General features: G+C 62.2%; 3 protein-coding genes across 3 annotated transcripts; 2 read left to right on the top strand and 1 right to left on the bottom strand.

The window, feature by feature from the left end:
• The first annotated feature begins 1757 nt into the window (after nt 1-1757).
• On the top strand, nt 1758-7840 carry XPNPEP2 (X-prolyl aminopeptidase 2). The gene is made up of 20 exons (XM_079318503.1): nt 1758-1984; nt 2674-2738; nt 2831-2939; nt 3229-3333; nt 3469-3555; nt 3660-3806; nt 4060-4161; nt 4271-4352; nt 4698-4893; nt 5011-5100; nt 5180-5289; nt 5374-5451; nt 5521-5592; nt 5696-5756; nt 6181-6250; nt 6350-6454; nt 6676-6735; nt 6899-6975; nt 7100-7195; nt 7443-7840. The coding sequence occupies exons 1-20, from the start codon at nt 1939-1941 to the stop codon at nt 7641-7643; spliced, it is 1959 nt and encodes a 652-aa protein (XP_079174629.1). The 5' UTR covers nt 1758-1938; the 3' UTR covers nt 7644-7840.
• A 344-nt stretch (nt 7841-8184) lies between these two features.
• On the top strand, nt 8185-12859 carry SASH3 (SAM and SH3 domain containing 3; the record flags this gene model as incomplete). The annotated part of the gene is given in 19 exon segments (XM_079318502.1): nt 8185-8646; nt 10664-10756; nt 10990-11130; nt 11473-11479; nt 11482-11513; nt 11515-11563; nt 11566-11622; nt 11695-11750; nt 11752-11808; nt 11810-11845; nt 11948-11998; nt 12000-12078; nt 12081-12154; nt 12387-12423; nt 12426-12466; nt 12468-12537; nt 12616-12713; nt 12715-12768; nt 12770-12859. Coding segments are annotated over 19 exon segments (1176 nt in total). The 5' UTR covers nt 8185-8592.
• Nucleotides 12860-14510: 1651 nt separating this feature from the next.
• ZDHHC9 (zDHHC palmitoyltransferase 9) lies at nt 14511-25458 on the bottom strand. The gene is made up of 10 exons (XM_079319163.1): nt 25314-25458; nt 24669-24965; nt 18578-18738; nt 17819-17977; nt 16764-16901; nt 16559-16629; nt 16219-16311; nt 15982-16085; nt 15729-15894; nt 14511-15021 (listed from the first exon to the last, which is right to left on the bottom strand). The coding sequence occupies exons 2-10, from the start codon at nt 24833-24835 to the stop codon at nt 14917-14919; spliced, it is 1164 nt and encodes a 387-aa protein (XP_079175289.1). The 5' UTR covers nt 24836-24965; nt 25314-25458; the 3' UTR covers nt 14511-14916.
• Between the last annotated feature and the right edge of the window lie 1120 nt (nt 25459-26578).

The raw sequence follows: 26578 nt of genomic DNA, 5'->3' as shown, positions 1-26578 counted from the left end.
CAACGAAGGGCGTATGGGGGGCTGCAGGAGTTACATGGGGGTGCGGGTGTGTGTGTATATATATATATATATATATAAAACCCTAATCCTAACCCTAAAACCTAACCCCTGACACCAACCCCAAGCCTAATACTAACCCTAACCCCTAACCCTGCAGCCCCCATTTCTGGCACAGTGTGGGGTCAGCACTCCCTGCCAGTGCTGTGCACCCCAAAGTGGGTGTGTTTCTTCGGGGGGACCAGGAGCTGCAGCCTCCTCCCCCCAGCCCCGGCTGCCGAGCTCTGTGGTGCGGGGAGGGATGCCCCAACCCGTCCCTGGGCACACCCCGCGTGCCAGGGCACCCCAGGGATCCTGCAGCATCCCGGGGCCACCGCCGTCTTCCGCATTCCTGCTCCCTCCCCGCGTCCTGTTTGCCGGGCGCGTCACCCCGGCCTGAGTCACCCCGCGGCCCCTGCAGGTGACGGAAGGCCAACAATAGCCCACAAAGGGAGGATGTCCCCCAAAGCCTTCCTCCGGCTCGTCTTCGAGGGAAACCTCCCGCGGGAGGGACGGGCCCCACCGGACGCGCGGTGGCCAAGGAGCTTCGTCCTGTTGACGCTGGCCCAGGCGACACGAGCGACACGCGGCCCTGGGGTCCCCAGGGACCCCCGAGCGGGGCGAGGAGGGGGCTGCCACTGAGGGTGGTGGCACCGCGGGTGGCACTGCAGGGTGGAACTCAAAGGGCAGGAATAACGCGGGTGGGGACTCCCGGGAGTGGGGTGAGCCCTGGGGTGAGGGGTGCAGCCAGGCAGGGAGGACCAAGCCCCATTAACGAGTGTCACTGATGAGCAGGATGGCAGCAAAGTGCTGCCCGACCGTCCCCGCGGCACCGCATGGCATCCTTGGGAACCTGCCGCGACAACCACAGAGCCTCGGTGTCCCTCCCCCGCCTGTTCCCGTCTTGTCCCTGATGGGGACCCCCGGCCCCTGTCTGGGCTCCTCTCACAGGGGGGATTCCAGGCACAGCGTCAGCGCCAGGAGTGCTGCAGGGCTCAGCCGGAGGGAGGGGATGGCCGGGGGGCTCTGCTGCTGTCTGGGACGGGACAGGGACAGGGGACACAGGGGCTGTGCGGCTCCAGGGCGTAGTCCTGGTGCCACCTCGTGGTGAGCAGGGTCCCGGTGCCACAGCTGGACAGTCGGAGCGGTGTCACAGCGGGCGGAACGGTGACACTGCGGGACAGTCCCTGAGGGGACAAAGATGGACAGTCCCTGAGGGGTCACAGATGTGGGGATGTGAGTCTGTGGGGATGTGAGTCTGTGGGGATGTGGGTCTGTGGGGATGTGGGTCTGTGGGGAAAAATCTTTTGGCAGAGCCCATTGCAGCAGATCAAGGTGGGGTGATTTTAAACTAAAGAGGGTTGGTGTGGATTAGATAGAGGGAGGAAATTCTTCCCTATGAGGATGGGCAGGCTCTGCTGGGACAAAGGGCACCTCCCAGCAGGATCCTCCCATGGAGCACAGCTCCCTGGTCCTCACACTGGACAGGGGCTGGTGCCCACATGTATGGCTTCATGTCCTGTGGAGTTTTTGGGGGCTGATTGGCTTGGGGGGCATCTGGCCCTCATCCCAGAGATCCCGCACTGCTCTGTGTGGATCCAAAACACAGGGGCTCCCCAGGGAGCAAAGCCTTTCTCAGATTCTCCCTGGCCATCAGGTGGTTCGAGGCTCTGTTGGCACGCTCCCACTTTTCTGCTCCTGCAGGATCTTTGGACTTTGTACTGATTTTGCTGTTTGCTTTTATTTAGCAGCAGAATTCACTTTTCAAAGGGACAGCAAACCCTGCTCCCCACGCCCTGTATCTGCTGGGGCCTCGTCCCTCCCATTCCGCATCCCTCTGCCCCTGGGGCAAAGGCACAGGAGGAGGGACCTGTCACCGCAGCGTCCCCTCGGTGCGCAGCCATGCGTCCCCCGCTCTGGATCGCAGCCTGGGCGCTCCTGCTCCACGGTACGGCGTGTGGTGGGAGGGGTGCAGAGGCGGGGCGGAACATCTGGGACCCCCAGAAACCAGATGTGAAGAACGTGGGATGTCCCCGCCGCAGCCCTGGGTGAAGCAGGGGTGGGTCCCCCCGGGGCAGGAGTCGAACCATGTCACCGGGCTCACCCAGCCCGGGGCAGGTGACAGGTGAGAAGCAGACCCAGGGTGCAGAGATCGGGTACCATGGCCCCTCATGCTGAGGGTAACCCCATCACGCACTGTCCCACGGACCCTTTGGCCCCAAGTGAGAAGCAAGGTGCCAGCGGGTGATGGAGAGCCCAGGGAGCAGTGGTGGGACCCCGTGCCAAGCAGCCCTGGGGGGAGATCAGGTCCAGCTGGACACGACCTCACTGTCAGCCAATTCCTTGTGCGGCCCCAGTCTGGGGTGCTCCTGCCAGCCCCACTGTGCCACAGGCACCAGCTGCTCTCCGTGATGATCCATCCCACTGTGCCACAGGCACCGGCATATTTATCACCAGGGGATGACGCTGGTTCACTTTTCGTGGGGCTAAACTCGTGCGGGTTTGAGAAAAATCCCGAAGCAGGGCTGGCTGGTGTTCGGGGCTGGGGATGAGGGTCCCAGCTGCCCGCCGCCGAGGCGGGCTGGAGCACGGTGCCAGCAGCCCCCAGGCCGCCCCTGAGTGTCGCCGTGCCCACAGGCTGTGCCGCCGGACGCGCTCCTTCCCCCAGGAATGACATCCGGAACTGCACCGCGGACCCGCCGGTGAGCCCCGCACTGCTCCCCCCTCCCCGCTCCTGACACCCCACCCCGCACCGGGTCCCCTCCGGTGCCAGCTCGTGTCCCTGTGCCACCAGTATCTGCCCCCGACGGCCACCAACACCACGGCGCGTCTGGCCGCGCTGCGGGGCCTCCTGCGGACCCGAGGCGCCCACGCCTACATCGTGCCTCCACGGACGCGCAATGGTAAGGGGGCAGCGCCCCAAGGCCCCGGGGACCCGCTCCCTGCCCGCAGCCCGCCCCTCACGGCTCCATCCCTGCTTCAGAGCGAGTACATCTCGGCGCGGGACGCCCGCCTGGGCTGGCTCACCGGCTTCACGGCTCTGCAGGTGAGAGCATCCCAGCCCTCGGGGCGCTGCCCCAGGGGGCTTGAACCTGACCCATGGCAAGTCCCACTCCCTAAGAGCCTCTGAAGGTCCCTGCCGGCTGCAGGGAGAGATAAAGAGGTGACCCCTGAGCGCCTCCCCTGTGCCAGGCACCGCTGTGGTGACGGAGGACAAGGCTGCCCTGTGGACTGACAGCCGCTACTGGACGCAGGCAGAGCGGGAGCTGGACTGCAACTGGGAGCTGCAGAGGACAAGTCAGTGGGGCAGGATGGGGGCTGCTGAGTCTCCCCGCTCCAGGAGCCTCCAGCCCCCTGGCACAGCCTTCCCGGGGCTCAGTGTGGGCTGGGGCACAGTACAAACTCGAGGTGGCACCCCGCTCTCTCCCGCAGCCTCCATCGAGTCCATCGGGATGTGGATCCTGGAAGCGGTTCCTGCGGGGGGGAACGTTACTTTGGACCCCTTCCTCTTCTCCATCGGTAGGGCCGGCTGACACTGGGTCACCTCAGTCTGCCCACGGGAGGGCAGCCCCCTGGGTGCGGATTTACCAGGAGCCCAAACCCGCGGGCTGCTCACCCCCCAGACACCTGGAACAGCTACAGCCGGGCTCTGCACGGCTCCGGCCGGACCCTACTCCCCCTCGAGACCAACCTTGTGGATCAGGCGTGGGGTGACCAGAGACCCCCTCCCTCCTCCAGCGAGATCTACAGCCTCCCGGCAGAGTTCACAGGTCTGAGCCCCGCCTGCCGCAGCTGCTCACCCACAGCACCCCCAGCCCGAGGCCACACTGGTCCCCACCCTGAGCCCTGCCTTGAGCCCCACCCTGAGCCCCGCCCTGAGCCCTGCCTTGAGCCCCACCCTGAGCCCCGCCCTGAGCCTCGCCCTGAGCCCCGCCCTGAGCCTCGCCCTGAGCCCCGCCCTGAGCCCCGCCCTGAGCCCCACCCTGAGCCCCGCCCTGAGCCCTGCACTTGCCCGACTCGCAGGGAGCAGCTGGCAGGAGAAGGTCGCCGGTATCCGGCAGCAGATGGAGCAGCACTTGCGGCGCCCCACGGCTGTGCTGCTCTCAGGGCTGGAGGAGACGGCCTGTGAGTAGGCATGGTGCCATGATGGGGCACGATGGGCAGGGGCGATGGGCTCCAGCCCTGGTGGGGAGGGCAGTGGCAATCACAGGGGTAGAGGTCTCGTTCCTGGCAGGGCTCTTCAACCTCCGCGGAGATGACATCCCCTACAACCCCGTCTTCTACTCCTACGCTCTCCTGACCAACACCACCATAAGGTGGGCAGCAATTCCCTGTGGGCAGGGGGTGTGGAGGGGGCTCACCACCCACCCCCTCCCACCCTTCCTTTCCTGAGGCAGACACTCCTGTCAGCCCTTACCCTCAGAACCACCACACACTGCCATGCCCAGCCCTACTGACTGTCCCATCCCATCCCATCCCATCCCATCCCATCCCATCCCATCCCATCCCATCCCATCCCATCCCATCCCATCCCATCCCATCCCATCCCATCCCATCCCGTTCCTGTATCCCTGCATCCCTGTATCCCTGTATCCCATCATCCCTATATCCCATCCCATTATCCCATTATCCCATCCCACTACCCCATTCCCCCACACCAGCCTGTTCCTGGATGAGTCCCGGCTGTCGTTGGCGGCACGGCGCTCACTGCTCTTGGGCTGCCCGGGGCCGCTGTGCGTGGAGCTGCAGCAGTACGGGCAGGTGAGCGCCCACCTGCGCCGCTACGCCCAGGGCAACGTCACCGTGTGGCTGGGCACCGAGTACACCACCTACGGCCTCTACAGCATCATCCCCCAGGTGGGCACCGAGCCTGGCCTGGGTGGGTCCTGCAGGTGGATCCCCCTGTCACCCTGTTGTGGCCATCCTGGGGCCTGAGGGGACAGGCAGCTCTGCCACCTCCGGCTGCCCTCACAGGAGAAGCTGCTGGAGGAGAACTACTCGCCTGTCATGACGACCAAGGCTGTGAAAAACGCCCACGAGCAGGAGATGCTGCGAGCTGCCCACGTAAGGGCCGTCCCCTCCCCATAGCCCCCTGCAGAACGGGAGACACTGGAGGGTTCAGGGTGCTGATCCCTGTCCCCAGGTCCGGGACGCCGTGGCCGTCATTCAGTACCTGCTGTGGCTGGAGAAGACAGTCCTGCAGGGGCAGGTGGACGAGTTTTCAGGGGCTCAGCACATTGATGCCCTTCGCTGGTCAGTGCTGCCCCCCATCCTGCCCTGCCCAGGGAGGGGCAGCCAGGCACCCCCAGCACTTCCCTCCTCCCTGCTGCCTTCCAGGGCCCAGGAGCACAGCCATGGGCCCAGCTTCCAGTCCATCTCGGCCAGTGGGCTCAATGCAGCGCTGGCCCACTACAGGTACGGTTGGGGCAGAAGGCAGGGGGCAGGGGGCACTGGGAGAGGCCTCTGACCCCCCTCCCCTCTCAGCCCCTCCAACGGGAGCAGCCGGAGTCTGTCTGTGGGAGAGATGTACCTGTTTGACACTGGAGGGCAATACCTGTGCGTAGCTTTGAGCAGAGACCCCCCCCACAGCCCCACACCCAGGGGCCCCCACAGCCAGTACTGGGGCTGCACCAGCCCTGTTCATGACCCCCCTTTGCAGGGATGGGACGACAGACATCACCCGCACTGTGCACTGGAGCGAGCCCACCCCACTGCAGAAGGTACCAGCCCCTCCCATGTCAGTCAGCACCCCCTGCCCTTCCCAGCACCCCCCTGCACTGACCAGGACACCCCTGCACTGCCCAGCACCCCCCTGCCCTGCCCAGGACACCCCTGCACTGGCCAGGACACCCCTGCACTGCCCAGCACTCCCCTGCACTGGCCAGCACCCCCCTGCACTGCCCAGCACCCCCCTGCACTGCCCAGCACCCCCTGCACTGCCCAGGACACCCCTGCACTGCCCAACACTTCTGCACTGCCCAGCACCCCCCTGCACTGCCCAGGACACCCCTGCACTGCCCAGGCACTCCTGCACAGCCCAGCACTCCCCATGGCACTCAGCACCATGTCCTGGTCAGGGCTGGATGTGCAGGGCTGTGTGTCTGGGTGCCACCACATTCACCTGTGCCATGCCATGCCCTACAGGAAGCCTACACCCGTGTGCTGATGGGCAACATCGACCTCTCCCGCCTCGTCTTCCCATCCCACACAGCAGGTGGGTACCAAACCCAGCACTGGCCCTGCACAGAACCCCTGGCAGGGAGCAGGAGGGCACGGGGGCCCCACGACCCCATCCCACCTCTTCATTCCCCAGGGAGAACCGTGGAGTCCTTCGCCCGCCGGGCACTCTGGGATGTTGGACTCAACTACGGCCACGGCACCGGCCACGGCATCGGCAACTTCCTCTCAGTGCACGAGTGTAGGTGCCACCAGCACTGCTGCTGGGCGGGTGGGCTGAGCTGTGGGATGAGACAGGAGCTCACTGGGGGCTTCTCATTACCCAGCAGAGCCTCTGTAAGGGGCAGGGGATCCCTGCTTGCAACACCTTGTGGTCCTTGCCTTGGTGTCTCTGTGGCCCTTGCTGGGTGTCCCTGCAGCACACGCCCCCCCAGAGCTCTAACCCGCCCCATGTCCCTGCAGGGCCCGTGGGTTTCCAGTCCAACAACGTGCCACTGGAGGCTGGCATGTTCACCTCCATCGGTATGTGCCAGCGCCCCGAGGGGCACCCGGCTCTGCGGGGCACAGAGCCCAACGGGGATGGGGTGCAGCTCTCAGCCCCCTCAGGGGCTGGATCCAGCCCTGCTGGGGTCTACTGGGGGAGCCTCTGGGGCCGGGGGCTCAGCAGGCTACTCCTGGCCCTCAGAGCCCGGGTATTACCGGGATGGTGAGTTCGGGATCCGCATTGAGGATGTGGCTCTCGTGGTGGAGGCGCAGACTGAGGTAGGGCAATGGGGATGGGCTGACAGGGGTGACAGGGTGGCACAGCGTGGGGGGCTGCATCGAGTCGGGAGTGGGAACAATTCCGAGGGGTTAGGGGACACTTAATGACACCTCTCTATGGCAGCACGAGAGTGAGGAGACCTTTCTGACCTTCGAGGTGGTGTCACTGGTGCCCTATGACCGCAAGCTCATCGACCTCAGCCTGCTGTCCCCAGAGCAGGTACGGGATGTGCTCGGGCTGGGGAGCAAGGTCAGCACAGGGGCTTGGATGCAGCAAGAAACCAGAACCACGCAAGAGGCTGGAGTGGATAAATGAGGACAGAGCAAGGATGGATGCACTGGTGAAGAGGGGCAATGAGCTCTGCAGTGGGGCCGGTGATCAGGGTGTGGGGCAGCTGGACAGGGAAGGCCAAAGAGGGGGGCAGCACCCAGGCCAACTCCTGCATCTCCGCGATGCCTGGCCGCAGATCCGGTACCTGAACTCGTACTACGAGAGGATCCGGGAGCTCGTGGGGCCGGAGCTGCGGCGGCAGCGGCTGGAGGAGGAGTACGCATGGCTGCAGGCGAGCACCGAGCCCTTCCCGCTGAGCAGCGCCCACACGCTGGCCCCGGGCGCGCTGGCACTCGCCCCGCTGCTCTCGGTGCTGCTCAGCGGGCTGGGAGCCTGAGTCCGCAGCCAAGGCCGCACCGTCCCCTCCCTCCGCGGCCGTGTCTGCCCCCGCCCTCACTTCCTTTCCTTTGGTGCATTCGATTTGCTCGTTTGTGATTAAACATGAGCGAGGCGGGTCCAGCTGTGCCCGATGTGCTGCGCGCTGCTTCGCCGGCGAGTTCGGGCTGGAGCCCGGCCCGAGCCCCTCTCCTGTGACCCCGTTTGTGCCACCTTGTCCAGCCCCGCTCCTGTGACCCTGTTTGTTCCACCTTGTCCAGCCCTGAGACAACCAACGCCGGCAGCGGGGAGATGGATTTGGGCAGACTGTAATTCTGGGGCAAAAGACGGAGGATTTGGAGTGAGAAGATGCAGGGCAGCCAGGGATGTCCCCGCGGGTGCCAGCAGCGGGGTGACCATGAGCCCATCCCACCTGGGTGTGATGCGGGCAGGGAAACCTGCAGATCTAGGGGACATCCCAGACCAAGTATCACGCAGAGGGCTTGGCGATCATGTCCCAGCAGGATGAGCAGGCACGACAGAGGGGCTGGGGACTGTCACCTCCTGCATGGGGGGGACACACGATGCCATCTGCAGATGGCCAAGGGCAGCAGCACCGAGGGGTGGCAGCGCTGCCAAGTGAGGCAGGCACAGAGAGCATCACCGAGGGGCGGCCCAGAGGTGTCAGGGCGCAGACACCGTCCCCACCCAGGGGCCCGGGCAGGGCAGCAGCTCGCTGGAGGGTTTCCTTCCTCCTGCCCCAGCCCGCGCCTCGCCAGCCACCCCGAGCTCGGGTGCAAGCGCCTCTCATGTGACCGCCGGCTTCCTGTGCGCTCCCGGCTGCGTGCCGGTGCCGCGGGTCGGATCGGGTCGGGACGGGACGGGACAGAACGGGCCGGGCCGTGCTTGCCGCTGCCGGACGCGGAGCGCTCGCCACCGGACGCTGAGCGCTCCTCACCGGCCCCAGCGCCATGCTGCGCCGCAAGCCTTCCAACGCCGGGGACAAGGAGCCGGGACACAGGAAGGTGAGCACCCGGGTTCCCTCTGCACCGCAGGTGTCCCGGCACATCCTGGGCTGTCCGAGCGGGGCTGGTGTCCGGGGGCTGGCACAGCCCTGCCATCAGCTTGTCTCTGCGGCCACCAGCCACTGTGGCCTCGCCAGTGCGTGGTCCTGTTCTTGCCCGCCTCCCACGGTGCCTTCCATGCTGTTGGGATGTGTGGCTGGGATGCACAGCTCCCAGCATCACCGTGGGTGCCAGCCCCAGGTGCGGTGGAAGCCGTGGGACTCTGCTGGGGGAGGCTGTGTCCCCTCTGTCCCCAGGCGTGGGCGGCCGCCCGTCATTTCCTGGGGCCATGGCTGCGGTGCTGCTCTCTTGCGCAGCAAGGTGCTGCGGTCGGGGCTGCAGCTCCATCACGTGTGTCAGCCGCTTCCTCCGGCAGCACCGCTGCGGCGGCAGGAGCACCAGCTGCCACTGCCACCGTGCCACGGCCTCTCCAGCGCCCCTGCGTGCCGTGGCCATGTGCTGAAACCTGCAGCCTGGAGTCACCGGTGGGGCCCAAAACCGGCTCCTCATGCCCGCACCAGCTGGCACTTCAGTTCTTGCCAAGCTTTGCTGGGCTGGCATCAGCATCAGCGAGTCCCCACGGGGAGCAGGGGCGGTGCCTGGTGCCGTGACAGGCACACACCCTGCCGTGGCAGCTCCGTGCTGCCAACTCCCGCAGGAAATCTGGGTGAAGTCCCCCCTCCCTGCTCTGGGGTGGCACATCCAGCCTGGCCAGTCCCAGCGGGCATCCCCTGCCCTTGCCCAGCCACAGCTGCTCTCACTTCCCCCTCCTGCCCTGCCCCGGGCGAGCCCGGCCCCCCTGACTCACATCTCACTGCCAGGGCTCTCCCTGGCTCCTCCAGCCCCAGGGCAGCTCTGTTTCAGAGCTCTTTTATCTGGGGGGTTCAGTGCGCCTGGATCTGCTGGGAGCAGGGCAAAAGGCAAAAGGCAGCATCCCCTCTGCACAGATGCACTTGGGGCTGGCACAAAGCCACAGTGGCTTTGTGGCTGGGTGTCCCTCTGTGAGCCAGCCTTCTGCAGAAATGGCAAAACCGAGGGCTCAGGGATGCTCAGTGGAGCTGATGAGGAGGAGAATAAAGAGGAGACAGCACAGGGCCAGGTTGTGCAGGGGTGGGAAGGGCTGGGAAGGGCCTCAGCTGCCACAGGAGCTGTCAGAGTGCGTGAGAACGGAAACCCCTGGTTGTGGTGGTGGCAGGGTGAGCGCTGTGCTGTGTGCTCTGAGGGCCCCAGGAGTGCTGCTGGTGACAGCTGAGCTCACCGTGCCCCAGTGTGTGAGCACCCTGGTGCTGGCATCGAGAGGTGAGGGACACCTGGGGCCATATGGCTGTGCTGGTACCAAGGATGTTCCTGGCGTGGAGAAACCTTTCCATGTGAGACAGGCACCCGAGGCCATGGAGGGAAGGCAGGGGGGCACAGGAAAGGCTGGAAGGGGCAGGGACAAAGAGGTGCACCAGGACTGAGTTCTAAAAACTGCTTTGATGGCTCAGGCAGGGAGGTGGCACCAAGCCAGCTGGGGGTGTGCTCTCTGGGCTATGGAGTGACACTCACAGGTGGAAAACATGGAAAACTTTCAGGCCTGGAGCTGACCCTGTGGGTGGCAGCAGGGACATGGCTGCCCTGGTGCACCTGCCCTTCATTGCCTGCCCACCTGTGCTGAGAGGAGCTGCAGAGCCCATGTGCCACGGTGGCATCATGGCACAGTCCTGGGCTGCTCCCAGCATGGCAGTGCCAGGCTCCACACCACAGCATCCCTGCCCTGGGAATGCTGTGCCAAGCATCTGCACAGACACCAAGAGCTCTACGTCCCAGTTCTGGGGAGTTCATGGCACTGGCAGCTCCTGGGAGAGAGCAAAGACACTCCTCCCAGCACTGGCATCACTGTGGGATGGGCAATGCAGCCAAAGAGCAGGGGATGCAGGAAGAAGCCCATCTCCCACCTTTCCATGCCCCCCTCACACCTCCTGCCCTGCGCTCCCAGCTTTCCCTACAGCGTTCCAGCAGCTTCAAGGACTTCAACAAATCCAAGGTCGGCTCTCCTGTGTCAAATGAGGAATTCAACCTGGAGGACAATGTGAGTTCCCAGGCCCCCGGGGCAGCAGCACCCTTGACCCATCCTGTGGGTACAATCCAGTGAGTACAGCCCACTGCAGGGCTGGCTTCCCAAAACTCCTGGTGTCACCAGAGTGTCACGGAGCAGCCCCAGGGAGCCAGCACTGGTGGGATTTGGGCTCTCCCAGTCCTGCGGGACCCTGCTGAGGCTTGCCAGGGTGGGGGGCTCTGCCTGCACTGTCATGCCTGTGGCAGATCCCCGAGGATGAGCCTGGTCCCGAGGAGGCCGCGCGCAGCAGCGGGACCAAGCTGGGCAGGAAGTGGCGGGCGGTGATCTCACGCACCATGAACCGCAAGATGGGCAGGATGGCGGTGAAAGCGCTGGCCGAGGGCAAGGTGAGCGGGACAGGCAGGGGTGAACAGGGACAGAGGACAGGCACGGGTGAGCAGGGACAGGGGACAGGTAGGGGTGAGCGGGGACAGGGGTCAGGCACAGGTGAGTGGGGACAGGCACGGGTGAGCAGGACAGGGGACAGGCACAGGTGGGCAGGCTGAGAGGACAGGCACAGTGAGCAGGGACAGAGGACAGGAACAGGTGAGCAGGGACAGAGGACAGGAACAGGTGAGCAGGGACAGGGGTCAGGCAGGGGTGAGCAGGGACAGGCACGGGTGAGCGGGGACAGGCATGGGTGAGCAGGGACAGCTCCCCCTGCCTCGGCCTGACCCCAGCACCCCCAGCAGGGAGAGGGCAGGAGGAGGGGTCCCCGTGCCCGCAGTCCCCCTGGCAGCAGTGTGGAGGAGCAGAGCCATGACAAGGTGCCCCTATCGTACCTGAGCTGGAGGAGGAGGAGGACGGGCGCCCGGCCCTCGCACGCCAGATGTCTAGCGGTGAGGCTGGCCCCGACAGGACACTGCCCCACGGCCCCAGCCGGGCACATGCTGACCCTGTCCCCTCTGCAGGCAGTGACATTCCCAGCCCCACTGACCCCGGGGACAGCAAGAGGCTGGAGGAGGCTTGTCCCATCCTACACCGGCCCCTTCTGCGGCCGCGCCCGCGTGCACACCGACTTCACCCCCTAGCCCCTACGACAAGGACTCCCTGAAGCTGCGGGTGAGCCATGGCCCCGGGGCGTGAGGGAGGGGAGCCCCTGAGCGGGGGTGCTCATGGATGTCCCCAAGACGTGCCCACCACCGTCCTGTGTCCCTTGCCTAGAAAGGGGACATCATCGGCATCATCGAGAAGCCACCCGTGGGCCCCTGGACCGGGCCTGCTCAACAACAGGGTGGGCTCCTTCAAGTTCATCTATGTGGATGTGATCCCCGAGGAGATAGTCCCTGCCCGCAGGAGCGTGGCTCCAGCAGGAACAAGCGCCTCAAGCCCAAGACCCTTCATGAGCTGCTGGAGCGCATCAACCTGCAGGTGAGGGGGGGGCTGTGGGGAACAGCAGCACCCAGCAAGGAATGGGGTGCCAGCACTGGGACCAGCCCCTCTCCTCTATCCCCCACCTGCATGGGACCTTTCACCCAAACACCCCAGGGCATTTCTGGGTAACCTGGGGGCAGGTACCACCGTGGACCCACTGAGGGGGGAGCCACAGACCACAGGGGGATGCACCCAAGCCCTGCTCACCCCTGCCCACACTCCCCACCAGGAACACATCCCCACCCTCCTGCTGAACGGGTACCAGACCTGGAGGACTTCAAGGAGCTGCGGGAGACGCACCTGAACGAGCCTGCACATCACGGACCCACAGCACCGCGCCAAGCTGCTCACAGCTGCCGAGCTCCTCCTGGACTACGACAGTAAGAGCCCTGGGGAGGGGGTGGGGGACCCTTACTGGCACCCCAGCAGCACCCTAACACCAGGGCCCCCTCTGCCAGCAGCCAGCGAGCCTGAGGATGGTGACAGCGCTGAGGCCCTGCCATTGCCCTCGGAGCCCAAAGGGGACATTCCCCGGGACTCGGGCTGCTTCGAGGGAATCAGAGGCCCTGGATGGCAGCCGGGAGGACGCGAGCTGGGGGGTCCCAAGGAGCAGCGGGGGGTCCCAAGGAGCAGCTGGGGGCTCTCTCCACGGCAGAATCCCCTGAGCCCGCTGGCAGTGCTGCTCCCCCGCTCTGGCCCTGACAGTGGGGCTGGGCTGGAGGGGACGGCTGCTGGCAGGGGACAGCGGAGCCCCAGTGGTAGCACCTCGGGGCCGGCTCGGCTCCTGCACCACAGCCAGGTGCTGGGTGGGCACGAGGTGCCCCAGGACACTTGCATGGCACTGCCTGGCCCGTGGGTGCTTGGGGCACGCTGGAGCACACCGCGCTCCCTGCCAAGGCACCACAGGCACTGGCTGCTTCTCCCAGGTTTGCCAGCAGCTCAGGAGGGTAGCTCGGGATGGAATCCCTGTCTGCAGGCAGCTGAAGCCTGCCCAGGACACTGTCACTTCTCAGCATGGACATCAACTGCCCTGGGGGACTGCAAGATGCAAATAACACAGCTAAGACACCCTGCAAGTGTGAGATGGAGAACATGGTGAAGGGGGAGGAGGCAGCTGGCTTGGGGCAGCACAGACACGCAGGGGCTACAGCTCAGCCATTTTCAAACCAATTAAGTTTCCTTCATTGTTCAAAATTAAACAAAAAAAAAAAAAAAAAAAAAAAAAAAAAAAAAAAAGAACACCCAATCGCCCAATCCTCACCCAACCCCTTCCTTCTGGAGACCCTGACCCGTGCAGGCAGGCAGCACTCCCCAACAGCTGTGGAACAGGGAGCAAGCAGAACCAAAAATACAATTTTTTGCACCCAATTGGAGATTTGGTCAGTAGTGTGCTGGGGCGACTCCCATGGGGCGGGGCACAGGAGGGCTGTGCTGGGAGGATGAAACAGGACGGGGCTGGGCTGGGCTGCTGCAGGGCCACGGCCGGGGCTCCTTCCCTGCCTCACTCCAACTGGGAGCAGCTGGGGCAGCTCTGCCCTCTCAGCCGGGAGAGGAGGCAGTGCCAGTGCCCGTTCACACCACACCCCTCCTCTTGCTGCCAGGCACAGCCCCAGGGCAAGGAGCGGGTGGAGGCATGGGCCAGACTCCAGAGGGAGCAGGATCCTGGCTGCTGAGAGTAGGCTGGCACCAGAGGCCAGGGACAGGCAGCAGGCATTCCCAGTGCCAGGCAGGAACACACACGGGGCTGGGCAGGCTGGACACCCCAGCAGCCAGCACACCCCTGCAGGGAGGAACAGGAGTGCCCAGCACTGTACCCAGCACTGTGGGATGGGATCTGCCAGACAACAGAAGGCCTCTCCTCCTCCAGGGACTTCTGTGGGGACCCAGAGGTGTGAGGGTCCTGTGAGTGGGGGAGCCCTACCATGGCCACAGAGCTCTCCCATCATCCCTCAGCCTCTCCCCCTCTGTTGAGGACACACAAGTGACCAATCACCACACAGCCCTGGGCAGCTGGCACAACCCTGGGAAGGTCCAAGGCTCCCTAAGCCAACCTAGGACAGCTGAATACAGCAGAGCAAGTCCGGGTGGACACAGGGGTGCAATGACACAACACAGAATCAGCGCTGAGGTTCTGCACAGCTGCTGTGCCACAGGTGGGGAGGGGCTCAATGTTGACACCCAGCAGCAGACACAGCCTTAGCAGCAGCCAGGAGCCAGTGGCACAGGCAGACCCCGGCTCTGCCCTGTCCCCTCCCCCTCGACGCACAGGGTGGGAAGGAAGGTCCCCTCATAGCTGCTGCCTCTGCTACATTACTTGGAAAAGAAGCCCAGAAAAAAGCTACTTAAAAACAGCTGCCAGCAGAACTCCTCCCCTCTTGTTTGGGTCCTTGGGCCACCAAACGTCTCCACGCCAACCACACAACAACGAACGGATTAGAGGAGGAGGGAGGAGGGGAGAGAGGACGCTGCTGCCACCACTGCTCTCCCCTTCCCTGGGGATTCCTCAGCAGGAGGGAGGGAGCAGACCTGAACCTGCCCTGCCAGAGGGACAGCCCCAGGCAGAGCTGCCTTCGCGGTGGCAGTGCCCCACGGTGACCAGGACGTGCCACCAAGGCTCGCTGTCCCGTGCCGCCGTGAGGAATGACTAAAGCCAAAATGGCCATGGGAATCAGGTGCCTGCCATCCAGCCCTTCTCCTCTCCTCCACCACTTCCAGCTTCGATTAGACAAAACAACAAAGTTCTCCCTTCCAAGCAGATGCTAGTGCTCCGCTCGCCCAGCGTCCAGGGGGGGCACCGGGAGCTCCCCAGGCGTTCGCTGCTTCTCCTCCGGCATCTTGGTGTCACTCACAGATGGCACAGGGACCTGGGGAGAGAGGACACAGTGACCTGCAGGGAGAGCCCCAGAGCACAGCCCAACATCCCCACACAGGCTCTGCTACCACCTCCAGCAGTCTCAGCTGGGCTTAGGAAAAGGAGAAACCAAAACCGCCACCCTACAGGCAGAACAGCGGCTTCAGGAAGAAGCTGGAACACTGGACTGCTCCAGCAGAAGTGTCTGGACTGTGTCCACCAGAGAAGGGCAGCTTGTGCCCAGGCAGGAGCAAGCAGAGCCATTTCCCACCATGTTCATGGAATAATTTAAGTGGGAAGGGCACTCTGGAGGTCTCCTGTCAAACTATGTCCTTAAAACAGGACTAATTTCAAACACAGAGCAGGCTGCCACAACAGCTTTCTCAAGGATGGAGATCCCAGGGACAGCCCTGCAGCTCACACACAGAACCAGAACAAGAACAACCTCCCAGCCCTCCCCAGCCCCACCACACTCTATGGGCAGCAGCTCCTGAGTGCTCCCATGGCAGCACTGATCTCCAAAACCACAGCCAGCTGTGATGTCCTTGGAGGAGCCCCAGGGAAACCAAGACATGCTGCTTTCCAGGCTCAGAGCAAACGAGCTTTTCAGCAGCAGCCTCTTACATAGCAACCCCCCATGTTGTTTTGTCCTTCCTAAGTCCCACTCTCAGGTTTCTCTCTCTATCCCAGACCCGCCCAGCTCCCAGGGGGATCACTCACGGCACTGGGGGGAGGAATGCTGCCGTCCTGCAGCTTCATGGCCCCCTCCTGGGGCTGCCCAGGGCCCTGCGTGGCCGGGGGCTCCTGCGTGCCGGGCGCCCGCGGGCACGACCCCTCCTGAGCTGTGCTCTCCTCCTGCTGCAGGATGCCCCGTCTGTCCAGGACGCTGCAAGGACAGGGCCACACCATCAGAGAGCCACGTCTTCCCAAATCCCAGCAGAAGATAAAGGTCCAGGCTGCCCCCAGAGCTCACCTGGGGGGCAGGGGCCCGCAGAGCACCTCGCAGCAATTCTTCACTATGTTACCATGGCTGTAGGGATTCTGCACGCGGTTCTTGCCAGTCCAGGACCCCTTAATCTGAAATAGTCGGGCACAAGCTCAGGTTTACTCCAAGGACACGCTGCCCCCAGTCCCCAGGCCCCTGTGCTGTGCACAGCCTTGGCACACCAGAAGTGGTGGCAGCTCAGAGGAAGGGGAAGGCTCTACTCACGTCCTCGTTGGTTGTCTGATTCAGTGCCACCAGGAAGGTGTGGAAGCCAGTCAGCCCCACCACTGACCACAGCGTGAAGAAACAAATGAGCACCTCCAGTACAGTGAGAACAGTTAAGGAACACCCAACAGCAGGCCCACAATCAACAACTTCTCTTCCTCTCCTAGCCTCTGTTTTCTGTTTTATTCTCCTGCCAAAAGCCAAGAAACTGCTCCCCACATTGTCATCCAGAGTAAAATGCTCAGAAAGACACAGAGTGGCCTAGGCAGCCACTCCACTAACCCTCTCCACTAACTCCACTAACAGCTGCCATTAACCCCCAGTTTTGGAGAAGTCAAGCCCTCAGGACTATGGAAGGATATGTCCCTGGGGTTTCCTTCAACGTGTTCAGAAACCCAATCTTCAGAGATTCTGCAACACAAAAAGAGAGAGATTTTTTCATCTGGAACATCCCAGCGAGCCCAGCTCCCTTTCCCACTCCACCCCTCTGGTTTCACAGCACCAAGTGCAGCCTCCCTCCCTCCCAGCTCTCCAGGCAGACTCACTCAGTGCTATGTAGACGATGTTGAAGGTGAAGATGTAGATGGTGAGGAGGGAGAGCGAGAGGATGAAGAGGTAGAAGTAGCGGTAGTTCCTCTTCCCCACACAGTTGCCCACCCAGGGACAGTGATGGTCGAAGCGCTCTGGGGAAGCCACCATGAAGATTAGCACTGCCCTGGCATGGCTCTGTCCACCTCTAGATCTTTGTTCCTGTGCTCCCAACTTCAAATATCCCCCCAGGCTGACAAACTGCCAAGTTCAACCCTCTGCTGGTCAGGAACCCATATCCTGGCCTCCTTTCAGGTCAGAAAGTCCAAAATTGTTTTATAATGAGCTATTTCACACATTAACAGAGAATTTGAGCTTGACCCCTCATGTGTTTTCTCTCCCTAGGGTATAACAGCCACAGCACATACGTTAGATGAAGGCCTGGGGGTCCCCAAGTTCTTACCCTGGAATAAGGAGGAGAAGGTTCAAGAAACCGCATAAACACACAAAGGCTGGGGGTCTGGAGAGGAAGAAAGGGCTCCTAAAGGATGGGATTTCTGCCTGGAGCAGTGATGCACGTGAGCCAGTTACATACACAGGAGGAGAACAAGCAGGGCCCCTCAGGGAATGGCACAATCTCTGTGCTGATGAAGGAGCTGCTGTCACCTGAGACACAACTCTGTACTGGAACCCTCCAGTCCTGCAAGGCCAGAATCCAGTGGAACTCTCAAAAATGGGCACAGAACAGCTGGACTGAGTTATTGCCAAAGTCCTGGCAAAGAGGAACCACCTGGCTCCAGGTTCTTAGCAAACCTCAAGCTCCTTGAGTGCAAGATGAGGCAGCCTGGACTCTCCAGCAGTGCAGAGCTGTCTGGAGCGAGGCTGGGCGTGGGTCTGTCCCTGTCCCCGTGTCCCCATGTCCCCATGTCCCTGTGTCTCCCAGCCCCGCTCACCCACGCAGTCGTCGCAGATGCTGCAGTGCGAGGCGTGGGTCTGTCCCTGTCCCCATGTCCCTGTCCCTGTGTCCCTGTCCCCGTGTCCCTGTGTCCCCCTGTCCCCCAGCCCCGCTCACCCACGCAGTTGTCGCAGATGCTGCAGTGCGAGGCGCGGGGCGGCCGGAAGATCTTGCAGGTGTAGCAGTACTTGAGCTTCACGATCTGGTTGTTGATCTGGAAGTTCTTGATGCGCGGGGGCGGGCGCTGGCCCTGCGGCACTGTCCCGTTGGTGGCCTCTGCCAGAGAGGAGCGGGCACAGATCAGAGCTGCTGCTACCAATCCCACAGGCCCCAAAGGACACTTGGCTTCCCTGCCCTTCCTGCAGCGGGATCAGAGCCTGCTGGCTCAGGAGCTGGAGGCTGCAGCTCTGCTCACAGGGTCCAGAGCCAACCTGGCAGCGTGCCGGCAGGAGAGGGGATGCCAGAGCTTTCATGGGCATGTTGAGAGTGGGCTGGGTGTTATCACCTGCATCCACCAAACCTCCTCTCTCCCTGAAGGATCAAGGGGACTCCTCTAAGCTTTCTACACCCCTTCTCAAAAGCAAACTGAGTTTGTATGTGCATGGCTATGGGAGAGAAAGCAGCAGGTGAAACAGCTCCCAGAGAGAGATGCAGGTACATCGTGCTGCCTTCTTGAGACTGGGCCAAGTACAGTGAGCCAGCAGATTGGGGCAACCCTCACTTTTGGAGGTCCAGCCAGGAAGATAAGCTCTGCAGGGACTGTAACCTAGAAATGTGCCATTAACAGAGAGGCTTTTCCAGCCCTCAGCAGCTGGGCCGCTCCCCACTCACCCATCTCCATCTCAATGGAGGCTGCCTCTCCCCACTCACACTCACCAATCTCCATCTCAATGAAGGCTGCCTCGTCAGGCAGGGCCCTGGGGATGACGCCGGGGTCGCTGAAGCTGGTCCTCAGCAGCGTGGCCATGGCGAACAGGAAGAGAACGGCTGCGAACACGGGGATGGCCGGGGACAGCTGCACAGCCAGGTACCGGCACCTGCGGGCACGGGGCTGTGAGCCAGAGCCCCAGCCCTGGCACAGCAGAGCCTGGCACTCAACACACCAGAGCAGGGGAGCTGTGCATTGCACCCCTATATCCCACCACCACAGGGGAACACTGCTGGGGCAGCTCCAGCAGCCAGGCACCAGCACAGCAGATCTGTTTCCCACCAGCTAGGCACAGACACTTCCCAGCCTTTGCTCTGTTTTCAATGCCAGAAACAAGAAGGCAGCTGGAGAGACCTTGTCCAATGGAGAGGCCATTCCTGCTGCCAAAGGATGGGCCAGACCACTGGGAGAAGCACCCAAGGCCTGCTCAGGGACCCCACGCCTGGAAGGCATGGAACCTGTGGGAATGTCTGGCTAACCCCTAAAAAGCAGGAGCTCCCAGCACCACAGGAATAGTTAGGATTAAGTGTATCCTGTGCTTCTTAGGAATGGATTCCTGTGCAAGTGCAACATTCCCATGCAACAAGACATCTGGTTTCCTTTGGCTTTCCTGAGGCAACGTAAAGCAGAAAGGCTCCTGCTTCAAGGCTCCCTCAGCTCAAAAGGGAACAAGGTTTGTTTGCTCTACAAATGCAGTAAGGCCCAGAGAGGAGTTTATGGTGCTGACCCCGCTGATGGAGGAGATGCAAAGGGAGAATGGGACTCATCTCACCATGGCTATGCTGCTCCTGGACACCCACAGCCATGTCCCCATAGCTGCTGCAGCCCCAGCCATGAGGGCAGAAGTCATGTTTTAGAGACATACTGGGCTGGAAAAACCCATATGTTACCCTGATTCCTTCAGAAAACCCAAGTGATGTTGGGGAGAAGTTCCTATGGAGGGAAATCCCACCTAAATGCCACCACTCGTGCCATGTCTCCTTGCACACACCCCTTCCCCAGCCTCCTGGAGCAGCTGGCACCCAGGCTTTCAGGCACCTGGCTTTCCAGGATGCACCCCTTTATCCCTGCTGCTGAGGGGTGGATCCAGCCCAGACCCCTGCTGTTCCACAGTCACTCTCCATGGAGCACCAGGCTGCTGCAATGAGGGGCAGGGATTATCCTCCCTGGGCGGGCTGCCATCCCAAGCAAGGCCATTTCCATGACCTCCACAGCACTGTTTAATTCTGGATGGCATTCCCACCACAGATTCACCAAACACAGTGCAGTTTCCAGCTCCGGCTGGCAGCACTGGGCACTGCAGGCCCACTGCAGGAACATTTCCTGGGCCAGTGACAGCTCCAGCACCGTCCCCCTCGTGTGACAGGGACAGAAGGGCTGCACACTGAACCTACAGACACTTCAGTCACAGCTGCAACACCAGCAGCTCACAGCCATTCACACGGCCTGGCCCCCAAACCAGCATCCTTCATTTCACACTCTGCTGTTCCCCAAAACAACGTCCCTGTGCCCAGCCCTGCCCACAGATGGAGAACTGCAGGGCTGAGCTTATCATCTTCAGGCAGCCCAAGATAACTTTGCATTCCCTTTGCAAGGGCAAAGTCCAGGGACAGCTGCGAGTCAGGCAGCAAGTAAACAAAAACCTTGGAGCGCATTTGGGGTGGAAAGATGGGGTTAGGAACATGGAATATGGATTTAGGTGCAGGTCAGCCTCTTCTCCCAGGCAATCAGTGACAGGGACACAGCCTCAAGCTGTGCTAGGGGAGGTTCAGGTTGGACATCAGCAGGAATTTCCCCATGGAAAGGGTGGTCAGGCATTGGAAGGGCTGCTCAGGAAGGTTTGGGGTCCCCATCCATGGAGGTTCCCAAGGAACAACTGAATGTGGCACTCAGTGCTCTGGGATGGTTGACACAGTGGTGACCAGTCACTTGATAGTCCTGGGGGTCTTTTCCACCCTAAATGATTCTGTGATTATTCCTTGAAAAGCTGGACAGTGTCTGACCCTAAGGGACTCTTGTCCAGCTGATAGCACAGCTTTTGGAGCTGCTGTGACAGCATGAACATATTGTGGGTTTAAATATGGATCCATGAGCTGTGCTAAAGCTGAGCCATGGCCCTCCTGCTTCCACACAGGCTGGGCTTAGCTTCCCTTGGCTGGGCTGGCTTCTTGCAGGTGAGGGCAGAGGTGAGAGGAGGGAGCTCCCAGCAGGTGAAACTGCATTGCCAGGCCCAGCATGGAGCCCACCACAGCTCTTCCCTCACAGAGGGTGCCTCCCACCCTCTAAGTGCTGAGGGGGCCTCACTCTGCAGGAGACTTCAGGGAACACATCCCTGGCAGGGAAAGCAGCCACACAGCCCTGGCTGGGCACTCAGGTACTCACCAGCATCTGGGAATCTTCAGTCTGTGCCTTGTCCCTAAGACAATTTCACTGCCCAGGAACAGACATTTAAAGATCTTTTGTTTGGGAGAGCTCAGAGCCAACAGAGATGCTCTGTTGGCATGTGAGGATGCTGCTCCCCCTGCTCCCAGCACCATATCTGTGCTCTGGAGCATTTTGTCACCAAAAAGCAGACAATAACAGCACTATCACAACTCATCCTCACAGCAGAGTGGGCTGGGGCAGGAAGGCAGAACAAAGAGATCATTGCATTGGGGAGCAGGGGGAGAAGCAGCTGGGAGATGCCATGAGTTAGGGTGCTTGGCTGGTTATTCTGCACCAGTTGGGAAGGTTTGTTGTAATCAGCACATTGAGCAAGGTTCTGGAGGAAGGGGAAAGCCACCATGACAGCCCTGGTGACAGGGACTGCAGCCACAGGGCAGCACATCTCCCAGGCAGGCCCCAGCAGGGCTCAGCACAAGCTCCTCAGTATCACTCACCCATGTGTCACCTGCAAATCACCTGTTCAACCTTCCTCAGCTACAGCTGAAAACAAGCTGAACTCCAGACACCAAAAAGTTCACTTCTATTGAGAGAAATTACAATGATTTAAAAGCACCAATTAACCCACATGTAAGTTCTGATCATGCCTGACATAGATCTAACCAGAGGTAATGCCAGCTCAGAGGCCTCTGTGAGTCTTGGGACTCTGGGCTTTGGAAATCAAAACTAAAAAATAAAGTCACACAAGGGGCAGCGTAGGTGTTTTCAACTCATCAGAAAAAAAAAAAAAAAAAAAAAAAAAAAGTTTTAATCTCTACAAAGCTTAGAAAGTAGGAAAAACAAAGTGACAAACATGCCTGGGCATTAGAAGATCAAAGAGCAGCCCCTTCCCATGAGGAGCTGGTGTTGCTGGTGCTGTCATGCCCCTAACATTTACAGATTTTGTAATCTGTACATTTGTATATTTGTCAGGTTTTGTGCTGAAAAGGCAGAGACAAAAGAAATCCCATTCCCTTCAGCTGAGTGTGGAACTCACCTCAGGAGAGCCAGGAACTGCAAAGGGAGTTCCTGCCAGCCTGAGAGCTGGCACTGCATCCCATCCATCCCATCATCCCAGCTCCTAGAGCAAGTTTTACAAGTGCTTTATCTGGTCTTCTCCTCATGCTGGAACACCTCAAGCAGACAGCAGCTAAGTACCCAGCCACAGGCCTGGAATACCATTAGGAGTCTGAAATAACGCCAAGAGGATGTGAAACTGTATTTTACGGGAGGTGCTGGGAGCAGCCCCAGTCTAACACAGCTCTGGGAGCTGCAGGGAGCAGCCCCAGGCCGTGAGGACAGAGGTGCCCTTGGGCAGAGGACTCTGGTCACAGAGCCCTTCCTGGGAGCCAGCCCAGCTCTGTGCTCTGCCTCACCCAGCAGGGAGGAGTCGGCCCTCAGGTCAGCACTGAGTCCCGAGTGCTGCCTCCTCCAGCCCCTGTTTGCTGCTGGATGGGGAGATCTCCCCTGAGATTTGGGGGCTCAGCACACACAGACTCCCACCCATAGGCTGAGCTGGCCCTGTGGCCACCATGGAGCAGCTGGCAGTACTGAAGGCACCCAGAGCAAAGAGCAGCAGCAGCAGCAGCGCTGCCACGGCCGTGGGGCTGGGAAGGACCGGTGTGACTTGTCCCCTGCCCTGGGACAGTCCCGTCCAGCCCCGGCTGTCGGTGGGGAGGGAGCCCAGCCCGGCGCAGGGCGAGCAGCCAGGCAGAGCCCGGCTCCTGGCACCCCCAGCCCTGCCCAGACAAGGTGTGACTGCGCAAGTGATTCAGCTGAATGGCTCCAGCACGGCACAGCCTGCAGTGACCGGCGGGAGGGACAGGCTCCTCCGCCCACCGCCGCCAGCCCACACACCTGCTCTAATGGGAAACCGGGAATTTCCACGCGAACGCCAAAGAACCGGCGAACACCGAGACAAACACAGTGCAAGATCAAGGCTGAGATCCTCACCCAAAGCTCCCTACACATGCAGGGCTCCTGAGCAGCCAAGCTGCTTATCTCAGCCTCATCAGTGAAACAGAGACCTTGGGGACTGTTCCCAGCAAGGAAGGCAGCATTTCATTCCTAGCCCAAATTCAAAAATCCCCTAACAAGTTCAAAATAACCTCCTCTCTTCCAGACAAAAAAAAAACCACTGAGGTGAGCACTGAAAGAATCAAATGGATATTTGGATTTTCCCAAACTTTTCCCTATGTCCCCCAGATGATTTAAGCAGAATTCAGAGGTGATCCTGTTCCCAGCAGCATTCCCCCATAGAGCCCACCCTCCAGGTCCAGGCACAGCCTGGATGTTTTGGTGCAAGCCACCCCTCCAGAGGCCTCTGCCTGCCAGAGCATGGAAAGGGGCTTCCCAAGGAATCACCAGCCACGTTCCTGACTAACCACAGCCTAGGTCTGGAAAACAGCCTTGGCTCACTCTGCCTAGCGGGATGTGGCTCACGCTCCTGCTACAGACAGGATCCACAGGGAGCCAGAGCAATTATCCCTCAAATCAGTGTTTCTGGTGCAGCAATAAGCGTTTCTGGAGCAGCAACATTTATTAGTTCTTCCTGCAAGGCCGGAAGGCTCAGCCCCATTATTCAGACAGAAAAAATCCCAAACATCAAACCAAGAGTGGTATCACTTGGTACCTTGGAAATCAGACTGAGCCAGGGATGATTCGGGCACGGAACATGGGAGAGACACACTGGGTCAGGGGATATGGAAACAAGTTCCCTGGCTTAGGAACGATGCTGAGGAGGACAGCATCTGGCCCAGGGGATTTTTGGAATTGCAGGAACAGCCAGGGCCTAGCCAGGGAGCAGCTCCTTCCACTCCTTCTTCTTAGCTTTGTGAACTTTTGTGTTACCCAACCCTGTTTCAGCCCTTCTGCTGCCCCAGAACACAAACATGCCCATGGAGACGGAGGAAGGGAAGTTTTGCAGTTGTTTAGCTGACCCAAGCTAGGCAACAGAGGTGTCCTGCACCCTCCCACAGCATCAGCCCGGACAAACATAGGCTTTTCCTTTTTTGCTTGTTTTTTGATTTTACGATTAGTCTAAGGCCAGCCCAACTCCCCAGGAAAGCTGAGGGAAGGCGGCAGATCCCTCTTTAACAGCAGGATCAAAGGTTTTGGCTGAAGGTCTTTAGGCTGCCAAGGTAATGAAAGGAGTGGTGGGATCCTTCCCAAACACCAGCTCTGACTGCAGAGGATGGAGTAGGTCAGACTGGCAGGACCCCCAGCTCATTAATCCCCAAGTTCATTAATGCCCTGCTGGGGTCCCTCACGGTGGGGCTGATGTGGGGGCTGCACGTCCCCCCTTGGGCAGTGCAGGGACACAGGCTGGGCCCCAGGCTGCAGCAGCAGTGCCCTTGCACCCCGTCTGTCCTGGAGCCAGGAACGCTCGGGACCAGCGACTGCCAAGTCCCAGACAGAAGGTGACCCACGGGGAACAGGGCCAGTGTCACCCTCTGGCAGGGCCCATTCACCCCAAAACCTCCAGGCTCGGTCTGCTGAGGGTGAGGAGGCAGATCTGGACAGGGAGAGCCGCGCTCGGGCAGGCTGCACCGTGCCAGGCTCTCCCGAGGCCCCGGGCACACGGGCCCATCCCCGTTCCCGTTCCCCCGGGGAACTCACTCGAAGGCGAAGAAGAGGGCGCAGGTGCCGAGGATGAGGAAGAGCGTCAGGTAGAAGATGCCCTTCTGCCGGGCCATCATGATGCGGCCGTCGCAGCAGAAGGTGTTCCTGCCCGGCAGCTTCTCCCATTTCCGAACCACCTTCTTCCTCGCCACCATCACCGACATGGCGGGGCCGTCACTGGGGCGGCAGCGGCCGCCGCACGCTCGGGCGCTGCTGCTGCTGCTGCTCCGCCGCCCGCGCGCCCGGCATCATCGGGGCCCCGCGGGGCCGCGCTGGGCTGGGCTGGGCCGGCGGCTGCGGGAGAGGCAACGGGGAGAGCGCTCGGTCAGCACCGGGACGGCGGCACCGGCCGTCGCCATGGAAACCCCGTGCCCGGGAGGGGCGGTGCCGTGGGAATCCACCGGGGAGGGGGCGCGGGGCGCGGCCAAGGAAAACCCTCGGCTGGGCGGAAGGGGGCGGCGGGGCGGCTCCGCCACCGGGAGGGGACGCGGCAGGGCCGGGCCACACGGGGTAGGGCAGCCGCGGTTGTGCGGGCGCGCCGGGATGCGGCGGGGAGAGAGCGGAAGGGAAGGGTTAGAGAGCAGACGGGAGAGCACGGGGAGGGAGGGGAAGGCACGGGAAGGGCCCCGCGCCGCCGCTCACCCGGTGCCGGTACCGCTCGGGCCGCGCCGGTCGCTCCCTCCGCGCCGGGAGGGGCCGCCACGCCCCGCGCCCCAACGGGGCGGGGCCGCCGCGGCCATTGGTCCCGCCGCGACATCCGCCCCGCCCCGCCGCTTGCCACCTGCCCATTGGGCCCGTGCGCTGTCACTCCGCGGCAGCTCCTCCTTCCCCGCCTATTCCTGCCGCTCCATTGGCCACCAGCGCTGTCATTCCGTGGCAGCTCCTCCCTCACCTCCGCTCTTCGCCGGCCCATTGGCTGTCGGCTCTGCCACTCCGCGCTCTCGGCTCCGCCCCTGCGCGGACAAGGGAGGGCGGGGCAGGGGCGGGGCCCGGCACGTGGCGGGGGCGGGGCCGGGCGCGGTGAGGAGCGGAGCGGAGCGGGGCTCCGGTGGGGCGTGGGCGGCGGCCCCGGTTTGGCTCGGCCCCGCTCCACCCCACCCCACCCCGGCGACTCCCGCCAGACCTCCCGGTGCAGCCCCCGGCTAGGCACGACCGGCCCTCCCCCCCCGTTCCTCTTTACATTCTCTCGCCTCGGGTGCCCACAAGGACCGCGGGGAGCGCGCGGGATGCTCTCGTCGTGCGTTCCGCGCCCCTTCCACCCCATCCACAAATGGCCACATTTCGCACAGTAGTTTTCACACGGTTTTGCACACCCAGACGCGTGGGTTGGGTCCGGAGAGCCCCCAGGATGCCATCCCCGTTATCCCACCACCGGCACGCCATCCATCCCGGGTACCCCATCTATGCCCGGTACGCCATCCATCCCCGGCACCCCGGCTCGGGGCATCCCGCCCCCGGCAGTCCCACGCACGGCGCTCCCGCCGCGCACGTGGCCGCCAGCACTGGCAGGGCCCGGAGCGTCGAACCCGACGGGAAAACACCGAACTTTTCCCGCGGTTGTTGCTATGGAGACGCCAGCAGACGGGGAACCGCTCGTGGTCCCCCCGGCACCGGCAGGGCCGCGCCCGAGCCCCCGTGCGCATAGCCCGGCATGGAGGGGAGCGACTGAGAGGGCGAGCGCGGGTGCTGCGGTGACAGACACCGGCTGCCCTTCGCAGCTGAGAGCTCCGTGTATTCGCTCACACGACCGTCCGCACCCCATCAACCCCAGAAATGTGCCCCGGAGCCGGGTCCGCCGGGCGGGAGGAGCCGAAGGTGCGGCGGGTCCGTCCCGGGGGAAGCAGCGAACCCCGGAATCTCAGGGGCAGGGGGACCCGCGAGGGTCACGGGCGGAGTGCAGACCCGCA

This window comes from Erithacus rubecula (assembly GCF_903797595.1).
Source record: "Erithacus rubecula genome assembly, chromosome: 15".
NCBI lineage: Eukaryota > Metazoa > Chordata > Aves > Passeriformes > Muscicapidae > Erithacus > Erithacus rubecula.
Note: the sequence above shows the minus strand (reverse complement) of the source record. Positions and strands in the feature narration are given on the sequence as shown.

Excerpts from the sequence above, each read along its gene's own strand:
- ZDHHC9 (XM_079319163.1), bottom strand. The coding sequence starts at position 24,835 with ATGTCGGTGATGGTGGCGAGGAAGAAGGTGGTTCGGAAATGGGAGAAG. Across the intron at positions 16,902-17,818 it reads CATCTGCGACAACTGCGTGG|AGCGCTTCGACCATCACTGT; the intron begins GTGAGCGGGGCT and ends TGGCTTCCCCAG. Across the intron at positions 16,630-16,763 it reads CATCGTCTACATAGCACTGA|AATCTCTGAAGATTGGGTTT; the intron begins GTGAGTCTGCCT and ends TTTGTGTTGCAG.
- XPNPEP2 (XM_079318503.1), top strand. The coding sequence starts at position 1,939 with ATGCGTCCCCCGCTCTGGATCGCAGCCTGGGCGCTCCTGCTCCACG. Across the intron at positions 5,757-6,180 it reads AGCCCACCCCACTGCAGAAG|GAAGCCTACACCCGTGTGCT; the intron begins GTACCAGCCCCT and ends CATGCCCTACAG. Across the intron at positions 6,455-6,675 it reads CTTCCTCTCAGTGCACGAGT|GGCCCGTGGGTTTCCAGTCC; the intron begins GTAGGTGCCACC and ends ATGTCCCTGCAG.